Source organism: Bos grunniens, chromosome 7, assembly GCF_055505025.1.
Source record: "Bos grunniens cultivar Pamir isolate PY7600 chromosome 7, Bosgru_T2T1.0, whole genome shotgun sequence".
Taxonomy (NCBI): Eukaryota; Metazoa; Chordata; class Mammalia; order Artiodactyla; family Bovidae; genus Bos; species Bos grunniens.
The window spans coordinates 45,276,747-45,300,170 of NC_141171.1; the positions used below are offsets into that span (position 1 = coordinate 45,276,747).

The window sequence follows — 23,424 nt, forward strand, 5'->3', positions numbered from 1 at the left end:
ACAGAGAAGGAGAAATATTATATGACATCCCTTACATGTATAATCTTTTTTTAATCTTTCTATTGAAGGATAGTTGCTTTACAATATTGTGCTGGTTTCTGCCATGCATCAACATGAACCAGCCGCAGGTACACATAGGTTCCCTCCCTCCCATGTCCCACCCCTCTAAGCTGTCACAGGGCGTAGTGTTGAGCTCCCTGTGCTACACAGCGAATCCCCACTGGCTGTCTATTTTGCATACGGTAATGTGTATGTTTCCATGCTACGCTCTCCATTCATCCCACCCTCTCCTTCCCCCACTGTGTCCACAGTCTGTTCTCTATGTCTGCCTCCCTGTTGCTGTTGCTGCCCTACAAATATGTTCATAAATACCATCAAGAAATGATACAAATAAACTTACTTACAGAACAGAAACAGACTCATAGACTTCAAGAACAAACTTACCATTGCCGGGTTGGGGGCGGGGATGGGGTGGAGAATGGGGAAAAGGGATAGTCAGGGAGTTTGGGATGGACATGTACACACTGCTACATTTAAAATGAATAACCAACAAAGACCTACTGTACAGCACAGGGAACTCTGCTGGATGCTGTGTGGCAGCCTGGATGGGAGGGGAGTTTGGAGGGAGAATGGATACATGTATAGGTATGCCTGAGTTCCTTTGCTGTTCACCTGAAACTATCACCACATTCCTTGTTAATTGGCTATACTCTGCTGCTGCTAAGTTGCTTCAGTCATGTCCGACTCTGTGCGACCCCGTAGACGGCAGCCCACCAGGCTCCCCCATCCCTGGGATTCTCCAGGCAAGAACACTGGAGTGGGTTGCCATTTCCTTCTCCAATGCATGAAAGTGAAAAGTGAAAGTGAAGTCGCTCAGTCGTGTCCGACTCTTTGCGACCCCATGGACTGCAGCCCACCAGGCTCCTCCACCCATGGGATTCTCCAGGCAAGAGTACTGGAGTGGGTTGCCATTGGCTATACTCTAACAGAAAATATCAATAACCTCAGATATGCAGATGACACCACCCTCATGGCAAAAAGTGAAGACGAACTAAAAAGCCTCTTGATGAAAGTGAAAGTGGAGAGTGGAAAAGTTGGCTTAAAGCTCAACATTCAGAAAACGAAGATCATGGCATCTGGTCCCATCACTTCGTGGGAAATAGATGGGGAAACAGTGGAAACAGTGTCAGACTTTATTTTGGGGGGCTCCAAAATCACTGCAGATGGTGATTGCAGCCATGAAATTAAAAGACGCTTACTCCTTGGAAGGCAAGTTATGTCCAACCTAGATAGCATATTCAAAAGCAGAGACATCATTTTGCCAACGGTCCGTCTAGTCAAGGCTATGGTTTTTCCTGTGGTCATGTATGGATGTGAGAGTTGGACTGTGAAGAAGGCTGAACACCAAAGAATTGATGTTTTTGAACTGTGGTGTTGGAGAAGACTCTTGAGAGTCCCTTGGACTGCAAGGAGATCCAACCAGTCCATTCTGAAGGAGATCAGCCCTGGGATTTCTTTGGAAGGAATGATGCTAAAGCTCAAACTCCAGTACTTTGGCCACCTCATGTGAAGAGTTGACTCATTGGAAAAGACTCTGATGCTGGGAGGGATTGGGGGCAGGAGGAGAAGGGGATGACAGAGGATAAGATGGCTGGATGACATCACTGACTTGATGGACGTGAGTCTGAGTGAACTCCGGAAGTTGGTGATGGACAGGGAGGCCTGGTGTGCTGCGATTCATGGGGTCGCAAAGAGTCAGACATGACTGAGCGACTCAACTGAACTGAACTGAACAGAAAATAAAAAGTTTTAAAAGCTCCTGGAGAAGCCTGAGCTTTGGATCCACTCGTAGTGACAGCCAGAGTTCCCTCCTGGGCTAGAAGGACTAATGACCAGAGGTAGAATGAGCCCTAGAGAGCCTGGGTTTGAGACCTGGCCATCTCCTCAGAGGAAAGTAACCCAGAGCATGCAGACACAGAACTCTGCCTTCTCTTCAGAGAGAGATTTGTTCTTGAAACCGAGGCATCGCTGCTCTGACTTCTCCATCCCAGGATGATGGTGACAAGGTCTGTGCTTCACAGGACAGAATCTTGATGTAGCCAGAAGGAACAGCAGCCAGTGGGGTAGGGTCATGAAGGTCTGGGACCAACTGGGATCCAAGCTCCCAAACCCCAGCCCTTTGCCAGCCTTCAACTCCCCAGTGGAAAAGGCATGACATTTACAGCAACTAAGAGGAATGAAAATGTATCCATGGTGAGCCTTTCCAGTTGTCACTCAGGCTAAGCAGAGTCCCAGCTGGGGCCTGAGGAACCCATGCTGTGTTTTAATTGCTTCAGCCAGTCAGGCCCACTGGGACACCAAGAGGAACAAACCCTGCTGCAATCAGCCTCTACCCCAAAGGCAAGGATTCTCCCTCTGCAACAATTGCATTAGCATCCAAATCCACCCTGAGAAAACAAAACAAAATCCTGAGCACTTACTATGTGCCAGCAACAGTGCTTATCCCATCTCAGCTCTAGGCTGGCACTGGTGTTTCTACTTTATTCATAAGGCAATGGAGGCTCCAAAGAGGGAGTTAGTTGCCCAAGGACTAGTTGGGTTTTTGTTGCATAACAAAAAGGTTATACATCTCTGTGCCTTTTCACATATCTTTTGCCAGTTCTGCTGATCAGCTATGATTTGGCTCATCTAGCCTGGGCTTGGCCGCAGCAGCAGACTCAACTCCAGACTTCATGTCAGATTCATGTCTGCCTCTGGGTCTTCATTCTGTGGTCCATGCTGAAGGATGTGCAGCACCCAAATGATAGATCAGGTGGCACAGGAAAGACAGCAAGCCAAACCAAAGAAGCACACTGAAAGCCTCTGCTTACATCACATCCACTAACGTCCCAGCAGCCAAGTCAAGCATCCGTGCTGTGTGCAGGCAAGTGTGTGCTCTGCCCATGCCAAGGACCTAAATACCTAGTTATCTTCCAGGATGGAGTCCAGACTCACAACAGTATCCCAACCTACCACCATCACACAGCTCCCAAGTAGCAGAGCCAAGAGGTAAGTCCAGAAAGCCTTTTCTTTTCACTGCTCTGCGATCCCAGCTACTGTGCAACCTCTGTTAGGGCACTTCATTCTCTCAGCCTCAGTTTTCTCACCTACACACACTCAGCACAGCATGACCTACATGGTTGGGCTTTCTAAGGATCAAATGAGCTGCTGTGTAAAGACTCTGTCAAGAAACCCAGGGGTGGATTAGGACAAAGTCTCTCCCAGCCCTCATTTGGAAATTGTCTTCCAGACAGAGCTGAGGTGAGAATGGCAAAAAGGTTGTCCTGCAACCTTGAGAATAACGGACCTCTCTATACGGTTCAGACACAGATTGATCCTGAAACACATCCACCTGAATGCGAAATGTCACTGTCTCATTCATAATTAGGACTTCCCCAGTGGCTCAGACAGTAAAGAACCTGCCTGCAATACAGGAGACCCAGGTTCAACCCCTGGGCTGGGAAGATCCCCTCGAGGAGGAAATAGTTACCCACTCCAGTATTCTTGCCTGGAGAATCCCACAGACAGAGGAGCCTGGCAGGCTACAGTCCATGGAATTGCAAAGAATCAGGCATGGTTGAGTAACCAACAGTTTCCAATTTCAGTCATAATTATGACAGCCGTCAAGCCTTGGCCAGGCTGACTGTCTTAGAGAGGATATTCCATGCCAAACCAGGTGAGGACCTGGTCAGAGAAACACACAGAGGCAACCTGGGCTCCCCAAAGGCACAGTGACACCACTGGGCAGCATGGCCCCTCATGGCTGCCGGACACAGCTCAGTACTGCACAGGCATCTCTTACTCTTCATCACCAATCATTCATTCCCTGCACACATCTTCTGATGCTCTTTTGAGCATTGTATTTTCAGACCAAAATGACAGCAGGGATCAAACTTCTTAATAGATATGATAGCAAAAAGCATAAGGTCAGTCACAATGAGTGTGCACTACAGCACGCTTGCATGTTTTCCCAACAGGATGCCCAACAACTCAGTTCCACAGACAACAGCTCAAATGCTATACCTCTGCTGCATGGGTTCAAGCCCTGCCTCCCTCTCTTAATAGTTTAACCACCTGAGACTCAGTTTTCTCATCTGTTAAAGGGGAACAGTAGTAGTACCTACATCACAGATAGGATGTTTCCACAAGGAAAGCTATGCAAATCCCTTAGCACGTGGCCTGGCACCAGGAAATGCTCAGCAAACTACCGTTGTCATCAGTACCCCTTAGCCCCTCGACAGTCATCCCCCAAACTGTTTCCCACCCCCTCAGAAACTTCTCTCTAGCTCTTGCAGAGATTCTGGGAAACAGAGAGCCACACATCCCCGAGGATCCCATTTTAGTACTGAGCACACATCACTGCAATCTGATTTTCGGCATCGCTGTGTAAACATATGACCCTTTAATTCTATTTCACTTCAATTATGCAAATCTCATATATTCAGCATCAAGCCATTTTTCTTTCCTCTCAAAATCCGTCTACTACTGGCCAGCTGAGCCTACTACTACCAATTCGAGGCCCAAAGCAAACCGAGTCCCAGTATCTTAAGTTTGGAAAATGTGTCACTCCTCAGCCCGGGCACAGAGCCAGGCCAGCAATGGGTACTGGTCACCCCAGAGCCTGAGAGAGTCAGGGCAGAAGACAGGACGAAGATTATCCCACCAGGCACCTTCGTCCCAAGCTCCACAGGACCCCAGGAAGCCAGGAGGTACCTAGAGCCCTCTCTGTGTGGGGACACAAGAGAAGTCAGTGGAAAGAGGTAGGAAAACAGGACCCATTCTCCACTCATTCCCCAATATAGTTCACACTTCCTGTTCTATAGGCTGAGGTTCCAAGGAAATCTGAGTTTGGAAAAAAGGATGCTACTGCTTTTATATTTAAAAAAGCAAAAGACAAAGAAGAACTAGTTAATTAACCGTATCCTAGAATCTTTATTCTCGAGTAGGAGAAAAGAGTTAGGCAAAATCTTTGAGAGACTGGGAGTCAGAGCCAAGAGCAGAACCCAGATCAGGGCTGTTTCCACTTGCATGAGAAGTCCAGCTCCTGTTTAAGGAGACCAGAGGTACCAGAGCTTCCTCCAAAGACCAGAACAGGGCTAGGCCACGCCACACCTCCATCATGCCTCTACACCAGGGCAGGAGCAGGAGGGCCAGCAGACAGAGCCCTGACACGGAGCCAGGCCACAGCCCCATCACGCCCTGTCTGCTTCCACAGCAAGAGAGGCCCTGTGGGCAGGAGAGTGGGCTGAGGGTGAGCACAGGAGGCCTGCAAAATCTTAATACGGCCTGTCTTAGCTTATTAACAGGAGATGGATAATATCTGACAAATGACAGGAGATAAATTGTTAAGCAATATGCAAATTTGCCTGCAGCAAAAATGGAAAATTACTATACAGTAAAAGCTTTTATGGCTGCAAGAAAATTCAGAGGTAATTTGTCTCTGTGTCTCCTCAAATTCCAATCTTGCTGTTAGCTGTGGCAGAATGCTACATCCGTTACCACTCCAATTAGATCATTATAAAGGGGCTCCCGCGTCGACATCAACTTTAAGGGACCACGGAGGAAAAGGCATTTACAAAGCCAGGGGCAGTCTCAGCCACAGTTGCCCAGGGCTCTGTCCCTCTGTTCGTGGACTGTCACTTAGGCAAGAGCCAGGATTTATACTTCAGGACCGTTTGCACCAATATGTTCATCCATTTACCATCAGCTGACTGTTCCTCACCAGACGCTTCTGCAGGACACTAGACAAACTATGTAAATGACCACAGTCTGCCCTTGGCAAAGAGAGGGGCCAGGAGGATGGAAAAGGGCTCTGTACCTGGGTAAACTTCCAGAGAGGGGAAGGAGCCAACCGTGAAAGGAGATCTCAGAGCAGGAACCCCTCGACTCAGACTCAGCCTAACACAGAAAATGAGATAGAAACTCTGTAGGACTGCAGGCAGGCAGAGAAAGCCGGACGCTCACTGAGGGCCCAGATGTAGGCAAATGGACCGCAAGCCCAATGGACTTCCAGAGAGGAAGGCCCTGGACACGAGGGGAAGCAAGGCAGGACAGGGGAAGCCACCTGGGGCCCAACTTCTGCAGGAAACACAGCTAGCACCACAATGAGATTTTCTCATTCAATCCAGGTGCCTTTTTTCCCCATCAAAAAACGATATAGGAAAAGAGAGTCAAGGAAAATGACTGTATTCAAAACTCACTTGTACAGAGCAACAGTTGTGAGCTTCCTGCATCGTACAGCAAATTTCTACTTGCGATCTATTTTACCTAGAGGGGTGGGAGGGAGATTCAGAGGGAGGGGACATATGTATACCTGTGGCTGATTCATGTTGATGTACGGCAGAACCAACACAATATTGTAAAACAGTTATCCTCCAATTAAAAATTGGAAAGAGAAAAACAACACACTTGTAACTGGCTGCTACTTACAACACAGGTGTGGGCCGATTGTCCTGGGAGTGGAGGCTTGTGAGGTGCGGCAGGTTGGGGGGTGCACAGCAGAGGCCCTCCACCTGCACTGAGAGGAACCCTTGGCCAATGGAGGAAGACATGCCCTTCAGGACACACCACACTGGAGCAGGAGGTGGGCCATGGGGAGGAGCTGCAGGTCCACCCCAATTTGGCAGGAAGGGAAACTGACGGGGAGAAAAGCATGCCACCTGAGCGTCACAGAGGCTGCAGGTGAGGGTTTTGAATGGGAATTGGAGGAGAGCTCAGGAAAAGGTTCCATCTGTAAGATAGGCAGAGAAACCGGAAGTTCAGCCCCATAACTGATTTGCTTGAAGGGTTGTTTGCTCATTTTTGTTTATGTTTCCCATCTGATTTTTTTTTTTTTTTTTTTGGCTAATAATTCCAGGAAATTGGTATAACTGACAGCATAAAACTGACTGGCAATTCTGGGATCCTATAGGCATAGCCCGTGAAGGATCTAGAGCAGGTAAGTAGAGAACCAGGAGACCAAACTTCTGACTCTTGTGTCTCCCTACAGCTGAAAGCCAGGCCACCAGGCAAGAGGCAGACCCATACCATTAGCTCAGGTTGAACAAGGGGTGCAGAATGCCGGTTCTAAACCCGGGATGCCCATCAAAGGGGCCAAAGGTGCAAGGATGCCCACGTTCTGACACAGCAAGTGCACCTAGGGAGTCTTCAGATGTAGCCAGGGGCCTCTCCTAATCAAACTCACAGGAGCTCAGGGACACCCTCCTCCACAAAGCTCCCAATTCAGCACGATCACTCCCTGTCACCAGTGCCAGAATCACCCTGTGTCAAACGACACGGGGTCAGGCAGGTCAATGCTGGATGCTGATGGCACATCCGCTGCTGTCCCGGGAGGACAGGCAGACAGAATCAGGGCTCAGCTGCGATCTGGGGACACATATTTGCCTTCTTCCTGGGACTTGAAACTTCAGGTGACAATGTATACATTTCTTTGGGGACAAGTTGCACAGGCATCCGGATACCAGCTGAAGGGCTAGAGGGAAGGTGAGGGAAGGTGAAGGTTAATGCACTGCGGGTTTTACAGATCAGCCATGGTTGTAGAAAGGACAAAGACTCTGCCTGCAGCCTCCACACACCTGCTGGAACAGGGACCCCCTTCCTCTGTCTGTCCGCAGCCCTGGCTTCCCCAGGCCTCTGTGAAGGTCTGCTCTGCTCCTGTCTCTGGGGCAGACTCAGATGGACTGTGAGTCCTTCTCAGAGGATCCCTGCCAAGCACTATGGGATCTAGGCCAATCTTGTGTGTTCCTCTGATCCTGCAGGGACCCTGCTGGGGAGCTCATCAAGGGCAAGCCAGGGATGTGGTGTTGCACCCACAGAGACCCAATATTTGTCTGAACAGCATCTTCAATTTTCTCTCTCCCCCTATTATGGGTCCTCTGGCCTCTAGCCAGAGCTCTCGCCCATCTCCTCACCACCTTCCTTGCATTATTCAGGATCCAAACAAGTTGCCTCTCTTCCATAGAGTTGGACTTCTGTGTCTGTCTCTCTTCGTCCTTCCCTCTCCTCACTCCCCTCCCCTTCTCCCTTCTCCCAGTGACTCCAGTACTTCTCAGCAACTGGAATCATTCATATGGCATGAAACTTCCAAAAATGGAAAAGTACTTAATAATACCTCTTTACTAAGCTCCTTTCCTAACTGGTGAGGAAAAGAATGTTCTGGTGAATTAACCATCTAGGTTAAAAGAAAGTTACCAGAGCTGCCGTACTAAAACTACCAATTTTTGCAAGGAAGAAAATAGCATATACTACAATTTAATAATTGATGAATCCAAAGATATTTAAGACTCTCCTAAGGCTTTTAGTCACCACTGAGAACCCTGACCATTTTGTGCTGGGAAATGTCATAAATGCCATTTCACAGGGTTTTTTGATTGCTGGAAGGAGATTTCACCCAACCTTATAGACCTGCCATATGCAAATACTCATGAGCATGTACCTCTAACCAGGCCCCTTCCCCACAGCTCTTCTATCTCCAACCAACACAGCAAAAATGGGTAGTTTAATCCCATCCCTCCCTCCTGGTATGCCAGAGCTCTCAAGTTTAGAAACCATGGGTACATGACTCAGGAAGGATGACATGGGGTAACCTTCAAGCAGTTCTGAGAGGCCCCACCCAAACAACTTCCATGATCCTCTGATAGCCATCAGGTCTACCTTAGGCCCCGGAGAGGCTACAATCCCCACCAGGTGAGCCGAGTTCCCTGACTCAGGGAGAAGGGTGCAGGGAGGCCCGGCAGTGGCTGAGCCCAGAAAGGCATGCTCATATTTCATCATCATTCACTCAAAAGCATAATATCATTTCTTTCCACAGAAGCTAAGCAACCATGACAATTCCAGGGCTTAGATGAGCTCCCCTCTCCTACATGAAGGAGGGTGTCAGGGGACTAAATTAGTGCCCACTCAGATCTGGGCGACTAGCTGACTCACTCCTTTTTTCTGCCGTTCTCCTGCTCCCTAACCCGATCCTGGTGTATTTAAATAACAGAGACGATTTTGGGCCCCAGCTCCTCCGGGATCCAGCCCATGAGCTGTTGCCAAGCTCCTTGGCCCACGGGAAGCTCCCCCCTCACGGCTGTCCTGCCAATTATAGAAGAGGTTTGCTCACATGGCCCACGAGGCGAGGGCTGATGAAGCCCACAGAATCCCCCAGAGCTGGGGAGCGGCTTCTGACATTTCAAAAGGTCAATCAATCACACTATTTCATGGAATGTAATCATCTCCCAGGACCTAAATGCAACAATAAAACCAAATAGAGCCAGACACGGGGAAAATGAATGATGCACGCACGGAAGAAAGACTACAGTTGGCCTAGGAAACACCTCTGCAGCCTGCCCCGAGGCCCAAGCTCTGGGTGTGAATCCTGCCGCCGCTGTTGGCCTTGAGGGAGCCCTTGCCCCACTCAGGCCTCTAGGATGAAGTGAGCTGGCTTAGGGATGCTGTGCTCCAAGCACTCAACAGTAGTTTCTCCAGAAGAGAAAGCATAAGAGGCCGGAAGGAATTCCACAGAGGTCACGCCAAACCACTGAGAGGTGCCTCCAAAGACAGCCCTCAGGAGGCCACAGCTCATAGGGATGGGGAAGGGGGGTACCCCCTCACCCACAGTGAGGGCCACGGAGTTCTGAGTTTCATGAGGCTAAAAGCCAGGAAGCTCTGTGTCCCCTGGGTGCAGAGAAGGGGAAAGGCAACTGCTTCGCAGAACTCGAAACGCCACTACGCCTCCTTTCTTAAGGAGACGTGAAGTCTGCCCTGTACTTCTCACACAGCCGTCCTGGGGAGCTGTACCAGGTTGGGGGCTTACCTGGAGCAAAGGGCTCCTGCAGGTGTGCCTGACACCAATCTGAGCACCTCTGACTATCTTTTGGGGTCTGGCCATAGCTCACTATGACTTCCAGTGTCTTTCCTCCTGCCACAGCCAACCCTCCCCTTCCTTCCCTCCCACCGCACCCCAAGGACTCTTTCCCTTGTAACCCCCGCCCCCCCCATCCACAGCCCCCTCCACCTAGCAGTCCCCAGCCTCCTCCTCAGCGGCTGGCTCTCATTCTCCGTACCTCGTTCGTTTCTTCAGAAGCCCTGGCCTCCTCCCTCTTCCCCCGCATTCATGTGATCTTCCCTCCAACTCAGACCAGTGGTTCTCACCTGGGCATCCGTTAATCAGAAGCATTAGCATCACCTGAGGGACTTGTAAACTTCCCACACCTGAGGGGTTCGTAAACCTCCCAGGGCCTAGAACAGAGCTGGGTGTGTGGTATTGTCAGTAAATAGCTATGGGGTAGAAAGAAGAGATGGAGAAAGCGATGGCACCCCACTCCAGTACTCTTGTTTGGAAAATCCAGTGGACGAAGGAGCTTGGTAGGCTGCAGTCCATGGGGTTGCAAAGAGTTGGATATGACTGAGCGACTTCACTTTCACTTTTCACTTTCATGCATTGGAGAAGGAAATGGCAACCCACTCCAGTGTTCTTGCCTGGAGAATCCCAGGGATGGCAGAGCCTGGTGGGCTGCCGTCTGTGAGGTCACACAGAGTCAGACACGACTGAAGCGACTTAGCAACAGCAGCAGAAAGAAGAGCAGGAAGTGGAGAGAGGGAGGGAGGAGGAAGGGAGGGGGAAAGATGTAAGGGTGATGCGGGGTTGCCTTCATCCCTGGGTGGTTTGCACTTATTTGGACCCTGACTGCAGACCCCTCAAGGGAGGTCTCCTGGCAATGCTCCTTTACCTCCTGGGTGCCCGGCTCTGATCTCCTCCCACCCATGGGTGAATCTCTGCTCTTTTTAGAAGTGGGTAGGACCACAGTGGGGCCACATCCCAGGTGACCTCATCCATTGATATGTGGTCCTGTTACCCACCACCCTCCTCACTGCTAGACCTGAACCAAATCCATGGACCTGATTGCTGTCTCTCCCAGGCCAGGGCACTGCCCTGCTGCATGGCAGCAACATACCTCACTCCACAGGCTGCCCACAACCACCAGCTCATGGTACTCTTACCCCAGAGACTCTGCCGTGTTCTCCCCAAACACACAGCCCAGGAAGTTGCGGCTCTGTGTCCTGACATTATCATGCTCTCTCCTTCTAAAATCTGGGAACTGCCCAGTTAGTCTGACCCAAACACAGGGCAGGGGGGAGGTTGCCTTGGTCTAGGTCTCCCCAAGATGGTGTTGGGGGACACCCAAAGCCAGCCTTTATTTCCCTGGGAAGGAAAGCACGAGAAGGCTCTCTCATCCACTAGAATGCCCATTCCACGGGAAAAGGGCCATGCTGGCCTCATCCCCCACCGCTTTGGCCCCCCACAGCCTCTGGCACACAGTAGGCTGGCTGTAAATACTACCTGTCATTACCGATGATAATATCAATCCATAACAAATTTCCCCAGCGCATTAAAAATGGATTTGACTTACAAATCATTTTCTGCGCAACACTTTAGACACGAGGCCAGGCTCAATGTGAAGCACAGCTGTTACCAACGGGCTCAAAGAAATCTTTCCAGATTACAGACTACCAGTGTCAAACCCATTTTGACCACTTTAGGAGGAGCTGAGAAGACAGGGGAGAAAATGAGGGTTTTTACAGTGATCGGACTGAACGTTCCCCCAAGTAAGAGCCCATTTATTCACTAGAATCGGCTCCAATCTTGAAACGCCAGCTGGCAGTTTTGTCAGATAAACCACACTCTCTCCCTCATGTACCAGCTCCACAATTCACTTTTGCTTGAGATATGAGCTCGACAAGGCCTGGCTTCACTTTTTCTAAAAACACTGGCACCTTCAGTATATTTTCCTAGGTATATTTTTCCTCCTCGGCAGCAGGAAGGGCACTTTCGGAGATGTTTATTTTCCCTCATGAAATATAGTTTTTTAGTTGCTCAGTTGTGTCCGACTCTTTTGAGACCCCCATGGATGGTAGCCTACCAAACAAGTGGGATTTTCTGTCCATGGGATTCTCCAGGCAAGACAACTGGAGTGGGCTGCCATGCCCTCCTCCAGGGGATCTTCCCAACCCAGGGATCAAACCCCTGGCTCTTACGTCTCTTGCATGGGCAGGCTGGTTCTTTACCCACGGAGCCACCTGGCTAGCCAGTCACTTATGTAGGCCATCAATTTTATCTTTACTGTCTGGGAGACAAAGGGGCTTTGACATACCTCCACAAATCTGTGGAAGCAACATGCTCTCCCCGGCGCACACTTGGCAAAAGGAGCAGAAAGACACAGAGTTTAGGAAACAAGCCTGCAGCACCTGAGCTGTGTCCTTCCCTGCTCTGTGCTCCAGGAAGATCTGCATCTGGGCTAACTGAGGCTTATATGGAGGGGCTCAGGAAGCTGCACCCAGGACGTGAGGGGTCTACGCTCTAGCCAGATGTTCAGGAAGGTGGTGCTCACTGCCACTGTCAGCCGTCAGCCCTCCCTGAAGCCTAGTGCACAGAAAAAGGGAAAAGCAGACCCCCCAAAGCACCCACTTTTAGGACAGTTGCTTGCACTTGACTAAACCATCCCTTCCTTGGGTGGGGTGGGGGGGTGATCTGAATGCCATTTTGTCCCTCGGGCTCTCTTCTGCATCAAGTCTTCGTCACCTCCCGGCCTGACGTGACCGGAGACCAGATGCCCCAGTCTGCCCGAGCCAGTCCTGGTTTGCACCTCCTGTCTGTTATAATTATTAATAGTGCTTCCTGTCATTTGAATGTCCCCGTTTGGATGATAAGTTGTACAGGCACAATTCTCTCCTTGTCCTTAGCCTGGACCCTCAGGGGTCCCCATCAGATAATCACAAACTTGTGCCCTGCGCAGGAGGCACAATCCCACCTTCCTGGGGTGCTGGCCACAGCCTCTCCTTCCTCACCCACTGTCCACCCCACAGCCTTTAGCCCCAGTCTGACCACACAGAGCTGCCTCAAAACCAGTTAAAAAGCATGACCCAGACTTAGGTACCTAGCTTGTACAAAAAGTGGTTAAAGCATGAGCAAATAGACAAGCAGCCAAGCATGAAGGACCAGTTTTAGCATCTGTGAGTTTGTTAAGATGAGAGTGGAGAACCATCAAGTTCTCACACCATCAGGATACTATATGGCACTTTGTCCCCAGCCTTCAAATAAATACTGTACAAAACTTATATATATAAACTTGCAAAGTGAATGGCTGAACATCCAAACACGGCTATAAATAAGCAAGTAAAAAGCAACAGCCTTGGCCTCTATCTGCATTCTGCGGGCAGAGCCGTGCTCATTTCTGAGTTCTGCAGCCTCTCCAAGTCCAGGTAGCATGATACCTGGCTGTTCTCTCAGCCAGAAAGTTTAGCTACCAAAGGGCAGTGCAGCCTCTCTCCATCCCCTGAGCTGAGAGGAGAGATGGTGGAAAGGAAGGGACTGCTGACATTTGCAAGGCTTGGGGCTTTAACTCTTCTCAACAGTCCACCAAGGTCTTCTCTTCCTTTTACAGGTGAGAAAACTGAGGGCAGCTCAGAGAGGTGATGGAACTTACCAGAGGTCACACAGCTACAAAAATAACCATCCCAGTCCTTTGGACATCTCTCCCCAAACCAAGTCTTCCCCAGGAAAAGCAACAATGGAGATGCAAGGGGATATGTGATAACTAGAGACAGTGAGCACTCCAATCCAGAGCCAGCAGTTAAAATGCATCGAGGGCAACCCAAGAGTTGTAACTCTTGTCGCCGCTCATGATTTATGCAGACATCTCCCATTAGCTCTAATGGATGTGGGGAGCATAAATCTCGGGGCGCAGCTCCAGACAGGCTCTTGTGATCTAAACACCACTAAAATCGATGACATCGCCCCAGTATTGATATGGCAATTGTGGCGCTTCATAAATAGGCCTGGCAGGTTGGGAAGAAGGTTGGCCTGCCTGCCACAGCCTGACCGCAATGCCGCTGCTGGTGGCAACCACGTCCCTTGGAAGCTGCTCCAGCAGAGTGGGCCAGAAGCACGGATCCAGAGCCAGGACACTGGGTTCAAATCCCGTCTTCCCATCTCACTATCTTTGTGACCTGCCAAGCTACTGACGCACCCTGAGGCTCTGTCTCAAGATCTGTAAAATGAGAATTAAGTGAATTATCATACATACAGTCCTTGAATCGTTGTGAAGTAAAGCCTCACTCTGAGAAATACAAAAGGCCTGCATAGACTATTCAAGAGAGAGAAGCAGTTTGTTTGAATTTGTCCTGGAGGCCTTCCCCGCAGAGTGCGACACCAAAGCCCAGCTGGCAAGAGGGCCAGGATTCCTGAGAGGGCCTTTGAAGGTTGATGCCCATGAGTTCATGCAGGCATCTGGAAAGGTGGGTGGGAGGCTGGACCCCACCAGCAGTGCACACCCAGGCTTCTGCCCCAGCGGGCACAGCTGCCCACAGGACAACACCACCTGTGAGGACCGCCCCCCCCCTCCCCCCCGCTCCGCCCCGGGTTAAACTCAGCGCTCACAGCCACGCCACCTCTTTCTCTGCCCCTGATTGAAGACAAATGAGCACATAAGAAGCTGGGTCTGAAACTCTCTGGAAGGCGGGAATTATGTTCTATTCTTTACATAGATATTTCGATCAGTGTTTTAAAAATAAATCTATGAGGAGGTCTTTGCTCTCCAAAGATAACCGGTAACAGAGACAAAGGCCTCTGTGAGTCCACTCAGTTCACAACGAGGAGTGAAGAAAAGCTCTTATTCAGACTTTGTCTTGAAAATTAAAATGATAAATGATAAAGATATGTTTATTTTTAGCTTATCTTTTTAAACGTGATCATTGCAAGTCTGCTAATTATTAGAATGAACAAAAGGTAAGTGATGGGTTGGCAGAATCATTCCAGCATTTGCTCTGGACAAATCCACAGAAAAGCAAAGCAGGGTGCACGGTGTGATGGAAAGGAGAAAGCCCAGCAGCTTCCTCCTCGCCTGGCTTCAGCTTGTCCTAAGCCTGCGGGCTGCACTCCCTGCAGGTCCAGAGCTGACTGATGCTGCCTCTGCACCGTAGGAAACAAGCACAGAACGGGGACGCTGAGAACCCAGATGAAAAGAGAGACAACAAAAGCCCACAGAAGGTAGGCTAGATGCGCTGAATCAAGGAACCGTGAGCTCAAGCTGGCTACCAGGCAGCTTTAGGGGATCCTTCCATCTTCTCCCCATTTGGTCCAGGCCAGCCCCCCACCAGAGAGCTTTCATCTGGCTGTATAAACCAAACTGCTGGGTCCTAGATAGGGGCCAGGAGAGAGTGGGCGTGTGGAGTCCTTGATCTTCCTACCGGATCTGAGGACTTCAGACAAGATGAACCACCAAACAGGGAGCGATGAGACTGCCTATTTCTTTCCAGTGCTGAAACCCGGGAAGCAGTATTGGTGAAGCCATTTCAGCCCTGCGCTTCCACTGTGCTGGACGGAGCACGTCTACAGGCATCTCACACACCAGCCCACAGACAGCACCTGGACACTGACCTGCTCTACCAGCTGAACCCTGGAGCCCCAGACACAGTGGCTGCCAGTTTCTCCATACCAAGGAACTCTGCAGGAGGTCTCTTTCTACAGACTTCTCCCAAGCCCCTGCCCACTTACCCACAGGTGAGAAGACAGAAACAGCCGGAGGCTGGGCTCCATGCTGGAATCACACGATGATATGGTCAGAGGCAGCTCCACAAGGACCTCCCTCCATCTCAGCCCTGGTCCAGACACAAGAGAGCTACAAAACTGCCAGCCACAGCTCTTATCCAATATGGGCACTCCTCTCCGGGAGCTCAGAATAACCATAACTTACCAAGCCCCCTCTGTGCGCCAAGTACTGTGCTCCACCATCGCATTTAATCCTGCAACAACTCTACAACTCAGCTACTCATTCTACAAATGGGAGAGCCAAGACACATGCCTAAGAAGTGGTATCAACCAGATTCTAACTCATGCTTGCCGAACCCAGAAGACCATACTCTTAATAGACCAACCAGACTGCCCTCCAGCAATTTCACTGGGAGCAAGAACTCTGCTTATCTGCTGCCTCAAACAAAATCTGACATGGATAGATGCTCAAAAAATATCTAGTTAGGCTCTGTCTTTGCTTCCCTTGTGGCTCAGCTGGTAAAGAATCTGCCTGCAATGCAGGAGACCTGGGTTCAACCCCTGGGTTGGGAATATCCCCTGGGGAAGGGAAAGGCTACCCACTCCAGTATTCTGGCCTGGAGAATTCCATGGACTGCATAGTCCAAAGAGTTGGACACGACTGAGCGACTTTCAACAGGCTGTGTCTATACTTTACAACAACCTGGAAAATTATATATTAAAAAAAAAAAAACTTGGCGGATAATTTAAGCTTCATAAAACTTCTTCCAAGCCATGATTAGTTAAGTAAATCCTGACTGTGAGCTCGTGAAGGCAGAACCTCAGTCAGATCCTTGGCTTACTCTCCCAGAGCCCCACTGCTCTCCTGCTTTGCATTTGAACTTGTGAACTTATGATTCACTGAGTAACATCTGTCTTTCCATTAGGGTCTGTGTTACCTCAGCATCATCTCCACGACGGGCACATAGTAGGCACACAGTGAATATTCCTTGAAGGAAGACATAAATGACCGGTAAGGAGGTCGGTATGACTGGACAGTGGCCAGGAAGGTAGAGAGCATAGGGAATGGGGAGGGGCTTCAGAAATGAGACTTCTATACTGACGGGGAGCCCTGGACACCTCCAAGCCTTCCATCAAGACCTGGAGTTTCCTGTCTCCTTCTGGATCTCCATGTGGGGTTGGGGCAGGCATGGCCCCCAATGTTCAATGCCTTCAGGATAGACTTTATTCATCCAGATCCTCAAAATGTTCCTCAGTCATTTTAAATATGGAAATGTTGTCCTGAATAGGAGAAAATGCTCTTAAAAATTATGTTTTGCCTTTCAAATGAGCAAAGATTCCTTGAAATTCTGAAAGTAAACAAATTAGGGTAGAAGATCTCCAAATAATCGCATAAACTCCAATTTCCTATGTTTTAACATAAACATCAAAATAATAAACTCAGGCATATATGAGGGGGAAAAACATCCAGCCTGATGCTGTTGCATTCTTTAGAAGCTGAAACCTAAATGACTAAATTGGCAGTTTATTAACAGGAAAATTATGCTAAGTAGCTTCATGTTGATGTCAAGAATTTTATGCAGCGAGTTATGGTGTGGTACCCTGAGTGCCTCATTTGCATTTTCTCATTTAGACAGAACAATGGCTCCAAATGAGTGCAGCATGTTCACATTACACACCCAAGAACACTTGCACAGATGGAAAGGAATATCTTGATACCAAAGTGATTAAAGCCTTTTGTTCATTACGCTCCAGCCTAGACTTAGGGGAAAGGGGAGATTAACGTCATTTAGGCTGGTAATGAAGGGACCTGGGACCAGAGCTCTTAAATTTCTCAGAGGGCCAGCAGCCATAGCTTATAGGACTCTATTTTTTAGCACTCACCTGGTTTGGTTTTGCTCAATGGGAACTTGACAATGTGAGATGGATAAATCAATACCTTCCCCAAAACACATTATAGAAGGCCTTGTGAAATCTGCCTCAATCATTCAGGAAGACTATCAAGGAGACCTGTGCACAGCCCATACCTGCAAAATCTGGGCTACTCAGATCCGCAGAGTGGGTGCTTCCCATTGGTTTGTCCAACCAATGTCTAGCAAAAACACAAATTTACTGAGCATGCACTCTGTGCTTAGTGCTTCACTGGAAGAGGCAGCAAAAGAAAGCAGTGTGTTATCTCTGTAAGAGCTTATGGACCAATTGAGGAGACAATCCTTAGATGCGTGGCATCGTTAGAAACCACGTGATTATACGTAACCAAGAACTGGATCAAGTGCAGGTAAGCATGTAAATGCAGTTGCAATTAATCATGGCCATGGGCCAGGAATGGATCGCTCGAGGAATTGACTCTTAGAGCATCTAAAAATCGATGTTCAGATGGAAGGGGCTGCACAACATGAAGAATAAAAGCACAGGTGAGCATGACATCTGATAAAGAGACCATCAGGAGGACTTGTATTAACATCACTCAAGGCTCAGTTTTCCAAAAAACCTGTGGCTATCGGTAAAGACTTGCCTCAAAACGCAACAAACCTTTTCAAGACTTCATGTGGCAGAAACAATGCTACATGTTGACCAAATCTCACTTCACATTCCTTCCTTTTCTGGGAACGTGTAAAACTGTGTTTCCCAGCCCCACTGCCATCAATCAGGACCATATACTTAGTTCCACGCAAAAGATAAACGTTGTTTAGTCACACTGAGCTTTAGAGGGTGTTTGTTACCGCAGCATAGTCTATTGTATCTTGACTAATACATTGAACAAACTTATTCGTTATCTAAAGCCTGACATCATACATTCATACAGTTGTCCAAGGGCTTGTCCAAGGAGAGTGCTGGGCACTCCATTAAGCACTGGCAACACATGAGTAAGCAAGAACAACAGAGCCCCTTCCTTCATGGGTACTGTCAAATGGAAATCAATCCCCAATATAAACGTCTATGGACCACAAAGCTCAATTCCATTCTTTTAAAAGGAAGCTTTAGTTTCTTTTTATTTATTTTTAATTGGAGGATAATTGCTTTACAATGTTGTATTCGCTTCTGCTGTACAACAACATGAGTAAGCCATAAGTATACATATATCCTCTCCCTCTTGAACCTCCCTCCCGCATTCCCATCCCACTCCTCTAGGTCACCACCGAGCTGAGCTCCCTGTTTTACAGCAGCTTCCCACTAACTATCTGTTTTACACATGGTAGTGTATATTCTATTCTGTTCTCTTGACTCAGCCCACCCTTTCCTTCCCCCCAGGCCCACATGCCCATTCTCTACATCTGTGTCTCTATTCCTGCCCTGCAAATAAGTTCATCCGTGCCATTTTTCTAGATTCCACGTATATGCGTTAATATACTATATTTGTTTTTCTCCTTCTGACTTACTTCACTCTGTATAACAGGCTCTAGTGACACATCTACCCCACTGTTCAACGCAGCACTATTTAAAATAGCCAGAATCTGGAAGCAACCTAGATGTCCATTGACAGATGAATGGATAAAGAAGTTGTGGTACATATACACAACGGAGCGTGACTTAGCCATAAAAATGAATGCATTTGAATCAATTGAAGTGAGGTAGATAAACCCAGAGTGTTTCTTAAGTTCCTGAACTGGCATAAGATCTTCCAAACCAGTTCTTTGAGTGTAAGTACCTGTCTCTAGGCCAATCGGGTTTTTGGCTTGTCTCCTACCTATTCCCTGAAAGTCAGAGTGTCATCAGCCAGAATGGCCCTACAGGCAGCCACTCTCTGGCCTATAAATTGTTTTTTCTGACTCTCATTTGAGAGTAAGCCCTGGAAGTTCATTATCACAGATAACACTCGTGAAAGGGCACTAACTTCAGAAGTTCCAAAGAGGCATGTGATAGAAACACCTTTCTTTTTTCTTCAAAACAATACTATTATTTCATTAGAATGAAAGAAACATGCTGAATTTTTTTCAAAATGTCCTTTGAACTTTATTGTTTTTTAAAAATTAACTTTACTGAGGTACAACTTACCAACTATAAAATGTACCCACTTTTAACAATTTTATTGAAGTATAGTTGGTTTCTGCTGTACAGCAAAATGATTCAGTTAAATTCAGTTCTTTTCCATTATGGTTTATCATAGGATAGGGAATATAGTTCCGTCTGTTGTATAGTAGGACCTTGCTGCTTATCCATCCTTTATATAATAGTTTGTATCTGCTAATTCCAACCCCCCAGTCCTTCCCTTTTCCACTCCATCTCCCCCTTGGCAACCACAAGTCAGTTCTCTATGTCAGTGTATCTGTTTCAGTTTCATAGATAACTTTTAGACACCATATATACAGGATATTATATGATATTTGTCTTGCTCTTTCTGACTTACTTCACTTAGTAGGATCATCTCTAGGTCCATCCATGTTACTGCAAATGGCATTCTTTTCACGGCTCAGTAAAATTCCATTGTATATATGTACTACACCTTCTTTATTCATTTATTTATCAATAGACATTTAGCTGGTTTCCAAATCTCGGCTATTGTAAATAGTGCTGCTATGAACACAGGGATAAAGTGCACCCATTTTAAACATGTTTTTATGCATTCTGACAAACTTGTGCACTCATGTAACCACCAACCTCAATCAAAATATAGAAAGCTTCCATCAATGTGAAAAGCTCCCTGGTGCCCCATCCCAGTCAAGCCCACCAACCCCAGGCAAACACTGATTTGTTTTCTGTGCTCAAGATTAGACTTTTCTAGATCTTCAATCAGCTAAAACCATACAATATTTATTCTTCTGTGTCTTAACTTCTTTCACATAGCATAACATTTCTGAGCATCATTCATGTCTTTACATGTATCATAATCCATTCCTTTTAATTGCTGAGTAGTACTCCATTGTGTGGATATACCATAATATGTACATGTTGATGTACATTTGGATTGTTTCCAGCATTTAACTATTATGAATAAAGCTGCTATAAATACCCATGTACAAGTTTTAGCATGAACTTGCTTTCATTTCATGTGGGTAAATACTTAGGAGTGGAATTGATGGGTCTAATCAATTAATAAGTATACTTTTAACTTTATAAGAAACTGACAAAGTATTACAAAGTGGTTGTATCATTGTACAGTCTCACCAACAAAGTATAAAGATTCCAGTTGCTCCATATCCTCTCTAACAAGGTATTCTTTTAATTGTAGCCATTCTAATGTATGTGTGGTGGTAGCTTCTTGCAGTTTTAATTTGCATTTTTCTAGTGACAAATAATGTGGAATTAGTTTTATTAGCCACTCATATATTTTTGCATGTATGAAGAATCTTTCCAACTCCTTTGCTGTTTAAAAAATTAGCTAATTTGTCTTTGTATTATTGATTTGTATGAGTTCTTTATACCTTCTGAATAAAAGATCCTTGTAAGAAACACATACTGAAAGTATTTTCTCTCAATCTGTGGCTTGACTTTTCATCTCATTAACAGTGTCTTTAACATACAGGTGGCCAAAAAGCACATAAAAAGATAAACAACATCACTAATTATTAGAGAAATGCAAATCAAAACTATAATCAGATCACCTCATATTCATCAGAATACCCATCATCAAAAAGTCTACAAACAATACATGCTGAAAAGGGTGTGGAGAAACGGGAGCCTTCCTAGGCTGTTGGTGGGAATGTAAATTGGTACAACCACTATGGAGAACAGTACAGAGATTCCTTATAAAACTAAAAACAGAGCTACCATTTGATGCAACAATCCCACTCCTGGGCATATACCTGAAGAAAACCATAATTTGAAAACATACATGCACCCCAGTGTTCATTGCAGCACTATTCATAACAGTCAAGACGTGGGAACAGCCTAAATGTCCATCAACAGACGAACACGTGAAGAAGATGCGGCGCACATAAACAACGGAACGTTACTCAGCCATGAAAAGAATGAGATAATGCCATTTGCAGCACCTTGGATGGACCTAGAGATTATTATACTGAGTGAAGTCAGACAGAGAAAGACAAATACCATACGACATCACTTACATGTGAAATCTAAAACAATGATAAAAATGTGTACTCATGAAACAGAAACAGACTCAGACTTAGAAAACAAACTTAAGGTTACCGAAGAGAAAAGGTGGGGTAGGGGGATAAATTAGGAGCTAGGGAATAATATATATACACTGTTGAAAGTGAAAGTTGCTCAGTCATGTCCGACTCTTTGCAACCTCATGGACTATACCGCCCTGGAATTCTCCAGGCCAGAATACTGGAGTGGGTAGCTCTTCCCTTCTCTAGAGGATCTTCCCAACTCAGGGATTGAACACAGGTCTCCAGCATTGCAGGCGGATTCTTCACCAGCTGAACCACAAGAGAAGCCCAAGAATACTGGAATGGGTAACCTATCCCTTCTCCCGCAGATCTTCCCAACCCAGGAATCGAACTGGGGTCTCCTGCATTGCAGGCAGATTCTTTACCAACTGAGCTATCAAGAAAGCCCAGTATTATATATAAACTAATCAACAAGGACCTACTGTATAGCACAGTAAACTACAGTCAATACTCTGTAATAAGCTATATGGGAAAAGAATCTGAAAAAGAATAAGTATATGAATATATATAACTAAATTACTTTCCTGTGCACTACACCTGAAACGAATACAACATTGTAAATCAAATACATTCCAATATAAGATTTAAAAAGAACTGTCTTTAAAAGAGCAAATTATTTTAGTTTTGATGAAATCAAATTTATCCATTTTATCCGGTTTATGCTTTTTGTGTATTACAAGTCTTTGCATACCCCAAAGTCATGAAGATTTCCTTTTTTTCCTGGAGATTTTATAGCTTTAGCATTTACATTTAGGTTTATGATCCATTTTGAGTTAATTTTTGTGTACAACCTGAGGTAAAAGTTGAGGATCATTTTATTCCATATGAGTATCCAGCTGTTTCAGCACCATTTGTCCATCGAATTAATTTGGCATCTTTGTTGAAAATCAATTGACCACATCTGCCTGGGTCTATTTCTGGCCTCTATTCTGTTTCATTGATCTCTGTGTCTACATTTTGCCAATATCACACCACCTCGATGACTATAATCTTACAATCTTACAACCAGGTGGTGTATGTCCTCTAACAGCATTCCCTTTTCAGATTGTTTTAGCCATTCTAGGTCCTTTCCATTTTCATATAAAATTTAGAACTTCATCTTTAGAGGGTATTTCAAAGTATGGTGTTTCACTGCATTGACCTGCCAGAAAAAAGATCAAACTAGATCCAGAGATGGAAAACTTCGACACGATGTGGAGGTTGACTAGTTCTGGGCAGTGATGGGGAAATGGGCTGTGACTGAGTTATGGCCTTGGTCTGTCTGTAAATGACTGGCCCATTGGAGACGTGCTCTCCATGAGCCACTCACTCCTCAGATCTGTGATGTGTTTTGTTTAGGAGATGAATGTCTCTCAGACATGCATGTGATTCTTTTACACTGTTAATCATAGAGACAATCAACCTTCAAAGTCGTGCCTCTGCCTCACTCCTTCCTTTCACCAAATCCTGGCTCATAGCCGGGGGTTACTAGTAGGAGTCTTGTCATCTCTGGGTGAGTTGGCCTGGATCACACACTGGAACCCACACGAGTGCAAAGAGTGGTAATAAAGCACTATGAGAGCTCTGGAGATTTGGAAAAGGATGAAGTTCTACACCTCAGTAAGGGGTTGTTATTAATAGCGACCTTCCTAATATTTGAAAGAGAGTATCTGGGCATGTGGGACTGAGGCTGTCTTCATGACTCCACAGTTACAGTCAATCACATGAAAAGGGCAGTTTTTCCCTTTTGCTGGGCATCAGTTGTACCTCCATTTGTGAACACAGGGTAGATGCATGTGG

The 23,424-nt window shown here is 46.8% G+C and overlaps 1 protein-coding gene across 10 annotated transcripts in view; it reads right to left on the reverse strand.

Annotated features, from left to right (window-relative positions):
- The window catches only part of FSTL4 (follistatin like 4), a 550,514-nt gene extending 540,299 nt beyond the window's left edge, over nucleotides 1-10,215 (reverse strand). For 5 of the 10 annotated variants that reach the window (XM_086411566.1, XM_086411561.1, XM_086411567.1 and 2 more), the window contains exon 1: nucleotides 10,086-10,215. Coding sequence is in view for 4 of the 10 variants with exons in the window: in XM_086411557.1 (XP_086267683.1) it covers nucleotides 10,086-10,204 (119 nt within the window). In the remaining 6 variants the exon portion in view is untranslated. The remainder of the gene's footprint in view (nucleotides 1-10,085) is intronic. The other 5 variants (XM_086411557.1, XM_086411569.1, XM_086411568.1 and 2 more) reach the window with 3 other exon arrangements.
- Nucleotides 10,216-23,424: the final 13,209 nt, after the last annotated feature.